Source organism: Lissotriton vulgaris, chromosome 2_1 (genome assembly GCF_964263255.1).
Source record: "Lissotriton vulgaris chromosome 2_1, aLisVul1.2, whole genome shotgun sequence".
Lineage (NCBI taxonomy): Eukaryota > Metazoa > Chordata > Amphibia > Caudata > Salamandridae > Lissotriton > Lissotriton vulgaris.
In genome coordinates, this window is record NC_141687.1 from 1,530,028,974 (window position 1) to 1,530,042,183 (window position 13,210).

At 44.2% G+C, this 13,210-nt stretch overlaps 1 protein-coding gene across 1 annotated transcript in view; it reads right to left on the reverse strand.

The window, feature by feature from the left end:
• Positions 1-3,314: 3,314 nt before the first annotated feature.
• Positions 3,315-13,210, reverse strand: part of LOC147732848 (nicotinamide N-methyltransferase-like) — a 137,167-nt gene continuing 127,271 nt past the window's right edge. Inside the window, exon 3 of the mRNA XM_086957393.1 lies at positions 3,315-4,939. Within this exon, the coding sequence (XP_086813519.1) occupies positions 4,507-4,939 (433 nt within the window). The 3' untranslated portion in view covers positions 3,315-4,506. The remainder of the gene's footprint in view (positions 4,940-13,210) is intronic.

Below are 13,210 nucleotides of genomic sequence, written 5' to 3' on the forward strand. Positions count from 1 at the left end.
TTACCTTGACTTACTTCGGCTAGAGTCCACTAATTTCGTTCTTCAGAGTTATACTTTTCTTACCTTTCATTTTCAGCAAGCGTTCTATTTCTTAGTATAGCTTCCTCTCAGTATAATGCCAATCTCTTAAACTCTCTTATTGTAATTCTGCAAAAGTCTGATACCTCATTTCATAGTTATCCTGCTTTAAAACCCTATCCCTGCAAACTAACATTACGTAATATTCACTAGCCTATCTAACTCACCAACCATTCACCTGAAACTGCATAGTCCCCACTAATGATCACTGGTATTGATATAATCTATCACAACGCAACTGGAGTAAATACATGCACACTTGTTCTTGAAGCACATGACTAATCGCAATGAAGCAAATCAAGAAGGGTGAGACAAAGGTCAGGAAACAGAGGACTCGTCCTTCTGTGTTTACTTTATCAAAGAGAGTCAGTCTGCGTGAGTGCATCTGTGCTGTTTGTACTATCTTTCCATTCTTCTTTAGAAAACAGAAAGTTTTCTTAAAGTAACCCTTACCCACCAAGATTCCCCTTGGTGGCATGCTTCATCATTGGGTTCTTCCCGTCCTGCTGCGGAATGGGCATGCTACAACCAACAGAGATGTGGGAGCACTTGTAGTCAAATACTATAAAGAGTTGGGTCGTATAAGAGTGGGAGGTTTTATCTAGAGTTAAAAATACCTGGCTAAGTAGGAACAAAAGTTGTATTCAAATCTCTTGCTGTTATGGTTAAAAGGGGAAGTTGAGAGGCATACGCTTTTGTGTGTGTATCTCAAGGTCTACATGTTTCAAGCCTTTACCACAAGGCTTTTTGTCAGGACCACAAGGATGATCCCTATTAACACTCCTAATTATGAGCAACTCAAAACTTGGTCTCCTTAACAGATATCAAGACAAAATGAATATATAATACAATAGGAATGGCTTCTGGCCAATGCAGTCAGAAAAAAGCCAAAGGAAAGGAAAATTCCATTCTTGAATCCCCTCACTCTCCAGGGTTTCCCCAGGGTGACATGCTTCATCATTGGGGCCATCCCAGCTCTCTACGAACTGGGGCGTGCTGCGACTTGCGGAGTTACGTAGGAGCACTATTTTTGTGGAAGACTTTGTGTGGTGCAATGTGTGGTGGAGTGGTTGCAAGTGGTTAAAAATACTGTGCTAGTGGGCCTCAAAAATGTTATTCTCGCTCCTAGGCATGTATGGTTAAAAGTGGGGTTGACACTGTGTACCAATCTATAATGAGAAGGAAATCAGTGTGTGGTCGACATGTTTCGAGCTTCCCCTAGCTCTTCCTCAGGACTACACAGGGACCAGCCCTGTGTTTGCCACTTCTTTATGAACCTTAATAGGAAAGTAGAAATAAGGACAAAATTGTGAATGCTGCTACTAATAAAGGCATGCGTTGAAATACATACAATTGCTAGTTCTCGTTGCATATCTGTAATGTAAAGAAAAATGTTAAAAACAACCCCCTCCTTTACGTGGGGGAAATAACAAGCTTCCATGCTGCACTTATATATGGGTGGTTTGCTCCATATCAGTGCGTGCAAACTTCCAAGGATCAGGTGATAGTGCCTAGAAGAATCTAAAAACTGGTGAGATGCATGGCGTGAATTCACACAAAGAAACTACACAGGACTTGTTGTAATGACAGTACTAACACGCACACTGATTCAATACACATAAACAAATATAGAAAATTCTTCTTAAATCATTACTTGTCAGCATGCTAAATGGCACATAATGATCTCGGGGGGGGGGGCGGTGTCTCCCCTATGAAACAATCCTGTTAATGAAGGGTGAAAAAAAGAAATATTGGCGGCTGTCGTTAATCACAGCTTGGTGCTGTGGTATAGTACTTGAAGTTTAAGAGGGTCGGGGATTCCCTCCTTTGCCTCGGGACCTGTTAGGAAAAAAAGACTTACTTCAAGATAGAAGACGCCGTGTCAATACACCTACTCAGCTTCCCTGCCGGACTGCATCTTAGCGCGTCTCCGGCGAGGTGTCAACCCCACTTTTAACCATACCTGCCTAGGAGCGTGAATAAAAGGTGACAGACACTGCAGTCTCTGCATGGGTGGTGGCATGTGCAGGGTAAAGGAATCTCTGGGGTATGCCCGAGTTATCCCTAATGCATGGCCTAGTATGGACTATCATGTCTTTAAGGCTCCTCCCACGTTTGGGTGAAAACATTGGTTCCAGATTTAAAGAAAAAACCCAACAGATTAAGTATTGTATTATATATTCATTTGGTCTTGATATCTATTAAGGAGACCACGTTTGGAGTTGGCCATAATTAGGAGTTGTAATAGGGATCATCTTTGTGGTCCTGATGAAAAGCCTTGGGGTAAAGGCTTGGAACATGTAGATCTTGAGGTACACACAATTCAGCGTTTACCTCGTAACTTCCCCTTTTAACCATATCAGCAAAGGGTCTGAATAAAACTTTTGTTCCTACTTAGCGAGGTGTTTTTAACTTTAGATAAGAACCCTCCCAATCTTATACCACCCAACTCTTCATAGTATTTGACTAAAAGTGCTCCAACGTCTCCGTTGGTCACACCATGCCCCGTTCCACCGCAGGACGGGAAGAACCCGATGATGAAGCAAGCCATGAAGAGGAATCTTGGTGGGTGGGTTTTTTTTTAGGAAAACTTTCTGTTTTCTAAAGAAGAGTGGAAAGATATTACAAACAGCGCAGACGGTCTCAATTTGTTTGATAAAGTAATCGTAATAATGAACATGTAACCACTGGATTAACCACTAACCATGGGTTCTGGAGTATAGTGCAAGTCTGGGTAATGCGTTTTAATGCCTTGTCCGGGGCAGTTAGCACTATATAAATACAATAATAAATCTCAAGCTTAATACTTAAAATTATCTAAGGTTATGGTACAGGCTCCTGAAAGGAAACTATGAATGAGTTACTTAATTTCTCTTTTGAAGGTTCCTTGCTGGGAGGTTAAATATGACAGCATTGATTTCTAAAGCAATGAGCTGAACTGATCATTAATGTGCTTTCACTGGGATGGAGAACTTATTAAACTATGAGGAAATTAGAATAAATAATTGGAGTGGGGAGTGCCTATTTCTAACTTATCATTTACTGTTAAACCCTCTGATATTTAGTCATATGCCTTTCCTTTGCTCCCCAATCAATATAACGGATGAGTAATCAACAACTGGATTGCCACACATATGCCCCAGTACTTTGATCTGATCAAAGGTCTGGCCTCTCCAAGGAGCTATAGTGTTCACCATGACCAGCCAAATGTACAAAAGTACCCTTTTCTCATTAGGTAATCGTTCTCCTCCAAAGTTTTATTAACAAAGATCAATAATTGAAAAACGTGTTTAAACAGCAACACATACAATAACATATTTTATATTTTTTCTAAAGCTTTATGTTTATAACGGTTTTGGTATCACAGTCAGTGGGGATATGCTAATAGCCTCTAAGAAATGTTCACAAATGAGACTTCAGTGATTTTACTAATGTAATTCCCTTTGCATCTCTTTAGAGGGGGGATTTATTAAGGATTTAACTGTCACAAATATTTTCTTAGGACATTCTTCAGAACAAATGCATTATTAAAAAAACGAATTCTTTAAGTGAAGAGAGTGAGGCTTTCAAGTGTTTGTTTATTTCTAGATATTTTATTGCTCCAGGTGTTTTTAATCTCTTAACAGAACCATTTCTCTTGAGAATGGCATCAGATAGGAAGCCTTAGGTAGAGCGGCCCTTCTGACACCTTTCGATGAGGTGCATTTCTTGTACCGATCCTCCATCTTCACTATTGTCAATCCTAGACGGGATGGGTTCATTCACGATAGCTGTAACATCATGATCTTGAGACAGGCAATGCATATTAAGAGATAACAGTTACATTTTCTTCTGATTTGGGGGTTCATTTGGGGGGTCCATCTTTGGAAACATTCTGAATGCCAGTCTGTCTGTGGAAAACAGGAAGGTAGACTCTTTGCCATTCTTTTTTTCTCCCAAAGTGGCTCCTGCCAAGGAGGAATGAGCCATGTCGTAATAAAAATTAGTGGCAAAATAGCAGTACGGAGTGCCCCAATAGCGAGTGTGGAAGAGATGGTGCGACTGCCACGAAGGCACCAGACTAAAAACTACTTTCAATGACTTAAAAGGACCCACTCAATGATTCACAATGGATTTTTGTTCTTTGAGTTGGCTTAAATAAGCAAATAGATTAAAGTCTGACATAATTATGCAAATCAATAAAAAAATATAGATGTTATGCCATATTTGAATATTGTTGAACAATAGGGCCACAACTTTCCATTTTAATATTTCATGTCATACAGTGGTAAATTCATTGGATTAAGATAATAGACAAGGTGTTCCTAATTCTTATTATGTTAGAATTTGGAAGGTACTGTAATTGCATTACACACTCTTGCTGCAAGATTCTTAAACTAAACCACTATTTTAAACCTTTACAAAATGTTTGATTTTTTTACTACAAGTTTAATTAGACATCTTTTGTGCAAGCACAAAAAAATAGTCCAGTGAGTAAGGAAATTTGGCCTTCTGCTCGGGAGAAAGGGGCTTTATCTTCATCTCCTTGATTACATAATCATTAGCAATAAGCGTGGTCTTGATGCACTCTTCATTAAGGTTTAGAGCAGGGAACATTTTTTGAGCAACCATGTAATTGGTACTCCCAGTGGCTCCAAACATTACTAGATGCCCACTTGGTTTTAAGAGTGTTGTGATATTTCTAATTGCCTGTGAGTAGCTGTTCAAATCCGTGCAAGCAGATTCTAAGCACAATGATGTGACTAGGCAGTCTGCTGGTGGCAATATAACTGGATTCAGTGGATTTCTCTTTGTGATGTCACATTTAAGAACTCGTCTGACTGTTGATCTTATCTTCTTTTCCTTCTCAGCACATTTAGTCCTAAAAATGAATGTAAAAAAATTTGAGCAGATGATTAGCATGTTGAAGTTGAAATGCATTTTCTGAATAGGCAATCATTCCTTAAAATAATCAATATAATGCCATTATTATGTTTAATTACTACTAAAAATCTGTTTACGAAACCTGTGTACATCACTATCTCAACTAAATCAAGTGTTTATCTCAATTAAATGTACCTGCTAGACACAGGTATTCCTTCCTTTCTGTGTGACCTGGTGACCCACTAGCTGAAGGTTCACCAGGTAGATTTTGTTGATGATGGAACCAGGTGAGTTTCTGTCATTATAAATTCTGCAATTATTCCCCCTGTGATATAGAAGGAGGCAGTGGAAATATCTGCCGGTGGTTGCTGGCTTGACCCACCAGCACCTATTCTAGCCCACCGGGACCTAGGTTGACCTGCAGGGATATTCACTCTTGGCTACAGGAGGTTAAACTACCCTCAAGTAGAAAACATAAATAAAAACACGCAGAAGGGGTCAGGAAAGAGGTATCCTGACCCCACAGGTCAGATGGAGGGGTGCCAAAAAAGTGCCTAATTTGTTTCAGAGCTGGTTCTTGGATCCACAGCGGTGCTTAACATGACCTCAAGTGTAAATTTGTGATGGATTCTTGGACCCAAAACCCAATGGAAAATTCAAATGCACCCACTCACACCAGACCCCTGCCGTGCACAGAGTGGGATTGGGTGACTCCGAGGGGGTTGGCCTCAGAGCCTGTAACTGTAAATGTCCAATATTTGTGAAGTGTGAACAAGTACCCCAGGGCGTCAGGGTGCTTGGGCCCATCGGGAAGATTCTGGATCTGCTGCCAGCGCCGGGGATCAAACCGTCAGACCCCAGGTTCTGTAGTCAACCACCCTGGCCCCTGCCCAACACCTCTACCCTCCTGCTTGTTGCAGGCTCAGCCCTGTGACCAACCCCCACTGCACATGGCCTTTGGCCATGTGCAGCGGTAGAGTACTAATGTATGTTTATTATATATTGGAAGCAGACACCTGGGGCCTCATTTATTAGAAATGACGCATCGCTGCGTGAAAACAGCGATGCGTCACTTTTCACTGCGCACTCCTTACAACATTCCTAATGCGTCATATTTAATGTATGACGCATCATGTCGCAAGGAGTTACAGATACGTCAGTATTTCTGACGTATCTGTAAGCGCAAAAGTGAAGCATTGCTGAAGTGTGTCACAAAAGTGACGCAACTCCAGCAATGCGTCCTTTCACATGGGGAAAGCCCCATGTGAAAGGGCTTGCGTCAGTCTTACGCCTGCTGTGAGGAAGGCTCAAGATTTTGACGCAACAGCATCCTAAAAGTGACGCAGTGAAATCTCATAGATTTCACTGCGTCACTATTACGAGGCTTTTTGCGGGGGAACGCCCCCTCTGCATACATTATACCTGACGCAGGTATAATGTGGCGCAGGGGTTTAAAAAGTGACGCATCTACCTAGATGCGTCACTTTTTAAATATGGCGCAACGAGGCGCATTTTTTACACCGCTGGTGCGTCACAAAAAGTGGCGCACTGGCGGCGCAAAACTGACGCAAGCCCTTCATAAATAAGGCCCCAGGAATGCATTTCCCCAGGGGGACAAACATGTTCTAAATCTTGCACTGAATGAAATGACAAAGTTTGGAGCATTTTAATGCCAGCATACTCTAAGGAACTGGCAATGTTTGTTTATAAGTCAGCGCTCTGAAGTAGTCCTTGTGGGAAAAAAAACACGTTGGCTAGTGTTTATTATTTATTGGTGCACTTTTTATAAGAAGAAAACAAATAAAGAACGACTGAACAAAGCAAATCTTTCCATATGCATTAATTGCATATTGGGTGCTAATTTGCCATGAACGCTGTTGTTGTGATCAGAAAGAAAATGTATGCTGAACCTTAAATGCATATTACTTAACACAACCACAAATTTTGAGTGCTGAAGCATCAATAACTAAATATATATATTACTTTACATTAAAAAAATGTAATTCACTGAAAAAAAAAATAATTTTACTGGGACGTTATTGTTAGGTTCACATTTTACCCACACTGAACCATAGAAAATCAGCAGTTATAGTTATACTTAGTTAAAATAATTATAACTCATGCTGTTAAGTAACTGTAGGCCACAGGTTATAGTTTCTTAACAAAAGTAGAACTATCAGTATGAATATAAATGCTGAATTTCTATAGTTTTCTGCTGGTAGAATGTCAACCTAATTATAATGTCCCTTTTTCAGTGTTCTCCCTGCAAGCCCTGTGCTCACGCACTGCAATTTCAGTGAGGACACTGACCTTCAAACCTGTTGCCTGAACTCCAAGGGGCTTCAGGTTAGTCACCTGTTGACAAACATTATATTGTATACCCTGATTGATTCTTTCAGCCGTTAACAGTACCAAATGTGCTCTTTTATAATACGTATTTACAACAAGGGGTGGTGAGGGACAGAGTCTCTGAATTAGGCAGAAAGCTCTCACCCAGTCAAGAGATCAGGGCTAGATCCAACACCGTTTTTTAGCTCACTGCACCATCCCAGTTTCAGAACCTGGCTGTATGCAAATTAGTCTGTTCCTGTCCCAGTGCATGATGGGAACAGGGCAAACCAAACTACAAAAGCCAATTCTTACACTGGGAAGGAAACAAGCTCCCGAGGACCGGTTTCTGGCATTACAGCCGTCTTCGGCCCGGTTTGCTTGAATCCTGATGGTGCAATGAGCAAGGGTCTCACATCTGAGAATACCCTTCCACGCTTAGGGTGGACAAAAATATTTACAACAAGGGGTGGTGAGGGACAGAGTCTCTGAATTAAGCAGAAAGCTCTCACCCAGTCAAGAGATCAGGGCTAGATCCAACACCGTTTTTTAGCTCACTGCACCATCCCAGTTTCAGAACCTGGCTGTATGCAAATTAGTCTGTTCCTGTCCCAGTGCATGATGGGAACAGGGCAAACCAAACTACAAAAGCCAATTCTTACACTGGGAAGGAAACGAGCTCCCGAGGACCGGTTTCTGGCATTACAGCCGTCTTCGGCCCGGTTTGCTTGAATCCTGATGGTGCAATGAGCAAGGGTCTCACATCTGAGAATACCCTTCCACGCTTAGGGTGGACAAAAATATTTACAACAAGGGGTGGTGAGGGACAGAGTCTCTGAATTAAGCAGAAAGCTCTCACCCAGTCAAGAGATCAGGGCTAGATCCAACACCGTTTTTTAGCTCACTGCACCATCCCAGTTTCAGAACCTGGCTGTATGCAAATTAGTCTGTTCCTGTCCCAGTGCATGATGGGAACAGGGCAAACCAAACTACAAAAGCCAATTCTTACACTGGGAAGGAAACAAGCTCCCGAGGACCGGTTTCTGGCATTACAGCCGTCTTCGGCCCGGTTTGCTTGAATCCTGATGGTGCAATGAGCAAGGGTCTCACATCTGAGAATACCCTTCCACGCTTAGGGTGGACAAAAATATTTACAACAAGGGGTGGTGAGGGACAGAGTCTCTGAATTAAGCAGAAAGCTCTCACCCAGTCAAGAGATCAGGGCTAGATCCAACACCGTTTTTTAGCTCACTGCACCATCCCAGTTTCAGAACCTGGCTGTATGCAAATTAGTCTGTTCCTGTCCCAGTGCATGATGGGAACAGGGCAAACCAAACTACAAAAGCCAATTCTTACACTGGGAAGGAAACAAGCTCCCGAGGACCGGTTTCTGGCATTACAGCCGTCTTCGGCCCGGTTTGCTTGAATCCTGATGGTGCAATGAGCAAGGGTCTCACATCTGAGAATACCCTTCCACGCTTAGGGTGGACAAAAATATTTACAACAAGGGGTGGTGAGGGACAGAGTCTCTGAATTAAGCAGAAAGCTCTCACCCAGTCAAGAGATCAGGGCTAGATCCAACACCGTTTTTTAGCTCACTGCACCATCCCAGTTTCAGAACCTGGCTGTATGCAAATTAGTCTGTTCCTGTCCCAGTGCATGATGGGAACAGGGCAAACCAAACTACAAAAGCCAATTCTTACACTGGGAAGGAAACAAGCTCCCGAGGACCGGTTTCTGGCATTACAGCCGTCTTCGGCCCGGTTTGCTTGAATCCTGATGGTGCAATGAGCAAGGGTCTCACATCTGAGAATACCCTTCCACGCTTAGGGTGGACAAAAATATTTACAACAAGGGGTGGTGAGGGACAGAGTCTCTGAATTAAGCAGAAAGCTCTCACCCAGTCAAGAGATCAGGGCTAGATTCAACACCGTTTTTTAGCTCACTGCACCATCCCAGTTTCAGAACCTGGCTGTATGCAAATTAGTCTGTTCCTGTCCCAGTGCATGATGGGAACAGGGCAAACCAAACTACAAAAGCCAATTCTTACACTGGGAAGGAAACAAGCTCCCGAGGACCGGTTTCTGGCATTACAGCCGTCTTCGGCCCGGTTTGCTTGAATAAGGCTGAAATGCCAGAAACCGGTCCCCGGTAGCTTGTCTCCTTTCTGGTGAAGAATTGGCTTGGTAGTTTAGTCTGCCCTGTTCCCATGATGCACTGGGCCAGGGACAGACTGATTTGCATATAGCCAGGTTCTGAGCTGGGATGGGGCAGTGAGATAAATAACGGTGATGGATCAAGCCCTGATCTTTGGACTGGGTAAGAGTGGTCTGTTTAACTCAGACACTCTGTTCATCACCACCCCCTTTTCTAAATCGGTTTTGGCCACTATAGGTGTGGCAGGGTATACTCAGACATGAGTCCCTTTCTCACTGCTCCATCAGGATTCAAGCAAGCCGGGCCGAAGAAGGCTGAAATGCCAGAAACCGGTCCCCGGTAGCTTGTCTCCTTTCTGGTGAAGAATTGGCTTGGTAGTTTAGTCTGCCCTGTTCCCATGATGCACTGGGCCAGGGACAGACTGATTTGCATATAGCCAGGTTCTGAGCTGGGATGGGGCAGTGAGATAAATAACGGTGATGGATCAAGCCCTGATCTTTGGACTGGGTAAGAGTGGTCTGTTTAACTCAGACACTCTGTTCATCACCACCCCCTTTTCTAAATCGTTTTTGGCCACTATAGGTGTGGCAGGGTATACTCAGACATGAGTCCCTTTCTCACTGCTCCATCAGGATTCAAGCAAGCCGGGCCGAAGAAGGCTGAAATGCCAGAAACCGGTCCCCGGTAGCTTGTCTCCTTTCTGGTGAAGAATTGGCTTGGTAGTTTAGTCTGCCCTGTTCCCATGATGCACTGGGCCAGGGACAGACTGATTTGCATATAGCCAGGTTCTGAGCTGGGATGGGGCAGTGAGATAAATAACGGTGATGGATCAAGCCCTGATCTTTGGACTGGGTAAGAGTGGTCTGTTTAACTCAGACACTCTGTTCATCACCACCCCCTTTTCTAAATCGTTTTTGGCCACTATAGGTGTGGCAGGGTATACTCAGACATGAGTCCCTTTCTCACTGCTCCATCAGGATTCAAGCAAGCCGGGCCGAAGTAGGCTGAAATGCCAGAAACCGGTCCCCGGTAGCTTGTCTCCTTTCTGGTGAAGAATTGGCTTGGTAGTTTAGTCTGCCCTGTTCCCATGATGCACTGGGCCAGGGACAGACTGATTTGCATATAGCCAGGTTCTGAGCTGGGATGGGGCAGTGAGATAAATAACGGTGATGGATCAAGCCCTGATCTTTGGACTGGGTAAGAGTGGTCTGTTTAACTCAGACACTCTGTTCATCACCACCCCCTTTTCTAAATCCTTTTATAATACGTGCTACTAGCCAATTAATGACACCCGGTCATTCTGCTTTTTGTAATGTATTGGAATTTCAATAATGTTTATTAAAAAAATAAAATACTGGTCTATGTTCCAAACTTAAATTGCCTAGACACTGCATAGGGATTGTTGTGAACTATTTACATGGGGTGTGAGGATGCATGACATGGAGGCAGGAACTAAGATTTAAGGGGTGTTTGATAAAACAAGCACCATGTTTGCTCAGCAATAGTTGCTAGTTCTATGTGACTCCTGTCAGTGTTGGATTGCTGAGTTACAAAGAATAGAGATACTATATCCTCTAGAATTGGTCAGGGGCCCAGCCCCACAGAAAATAATTACCCAGATGTGTAGTGAGAGCAACAACGGCTGGTAGTGAGTTCAGTGGATGGTGCCCAAGCAAGCTGTGGTGGGACTAGTAATGAAAGTTTGTGGTGCCAGTGGTGTAAGTGGGCAGCATGAGTTGTGGAAAAGGGTGGTGACCTCCATACAAATTTCTTGGGCATGAGAACTTATCTTTTTCAAATTTAACACTAGGTAGGCAGAATTGCAAGGTTGGGGGAGGGGCATCCTTTTTTTCTTAGGAATGCCTTGCATCCACAACTTTCAAAAAGATCCCCACAGTCATAGACATTTTAAGACTTTTGTTACCATTGTTAATACAATGTGTTGAAAAACTGTAGAAATTGTTAACTAACTTCCTCTGGTGGTCACGGGGCAACATCCAAGCTATTCTATAAAAAGATGAAGTCTCCTCTGCAATAAGCAGCCATTTTCCCTTTTACGTTTTGTGTTGCAAAGTTTGAAGTGGGGCTACATGTTACTAGTCCCCAGGTGTCCTTGCCCGATTAAGGACTAGGCCTCCAAAGAAGCTTCATCCACAATACGAATGCAATATTTTTGGAACAACTAATTTACCAGTTTGGGTCCGTCCTTTTTCACTCAATGGTCAGCCACAAATCTAAAACATAAAAAATATTGCACTACAAGAATACTCAAGCAAAAATATTGTGGTTCTACTAATTGTTGCTAAAGAGACAGACAACAGACAACTGTGGCAGACTACTGCGGTGGGCAGGCTACATGCGCGTTCCTACACTGCTCATATCTTTTAATTTACACAACCCAGCTGACTAAGAGCTGTGTTGCGCACTTTGTGTGTGTTTTTAATAATTTTAAGCTGAATAATAGTAACGCGCCAGCATTTTGATTTTTTGCACTTTGATTACCAGCTTACCTCCTTCATTTCGCTCTCGACCCCGGTCCGCCCCGGCAGTGTGCCGTTTGTGCGGAGGGTCAGCCTTACGAGCGACACTTCCTGCCTGGTCCTGCACCACTTCCGCCCTGCCTCTCCACCGTGAAGGTCAGCGGTCTAGTGGCTCACGGCAAGACGGCATAAATGACGACCTGGAGAAAGCGCAGCGGACGAGCGCAGCGGGAGCGCCGACTTCGCGCCGAAGTCACGCATAAGTCAAGCCCGTCTGCGCCCGTCCGCGGCCGACCGGGGCTAGGGGCATGTCACTCTGCCCATTTTATCACCTATACTCCCTCCCAGCTCCGCAGCTTCCAGGGCACTTGGCCTCTATCCGCCTCTGCTCGCTCCCGCATATCTTCTCTTGATCTGTCCCCTGCCCCCTCTTCCTCCCATCCCCCCCCTTCTTCGATTCCCCCTCATCTCCCTGGGGGAGATGCCAGCCCAGGAACATCTAGAACCCTCTCGGCCTACTACCTTAACACCCGGTCAGCAGTGGCCCACTCACACGAACTGTCGGTACTGCTGGACCTCCACGCACCGGATCTTCTCTTCTTAACAGAGACCTGGTTTAGTGATGACTCTCTCCCCGTCCTATTGGCCACCCTCCCAGCCCCATATTATGCTCTACGAGCGGACCGCTCTGCTGGTAGGGCAGGGGGTGGTGTAGCGGTCATTACCCGAGCTGACCTCCCTTTTCAACTTCTCTCTCTGCCAGATATTGCCACTACGGAGTACCTGGCTATTCGCACCACTTCTACCACCCCCCGTCTTACTTGTGTTCTTACTTACCGTCCCCCACAATCACCCTTATTGTTCCTCTCCGATTTTCAGGAGGTACTGGCCACGATTACGGTCAATAACTCCTCTATCTTACTACTGGGAGACTTTAACTTTTGGCCTTCAGACCCCGCGGAATGTCCGTCCTCAAGAGAGTTCTCAGATACCCTTCAATCTCTTAATTTTGTGTCCCATGTCCACTCTCCCACCCATGTCAAAGGACACATCTTAGACCAGATCTGGTCCCTGAATTGTCCAGTAGACTCCCTATCCATCTCACCCTGCACTTGGTCTGACCATCATTTGATTTCATTTACCCTTCCCATCAACCCCACTGTTAGGCCCCCACTCCCTAAGAATGTCTGGGACCGCGCATGGAGCAGAGTGGATCCTGACAATCTATCCGCATTACTAACCTCTTCCTACCCCACCTTACAAGGTCTATCCACTCTCTCTCAGGCCACTGCTATTGAACAATG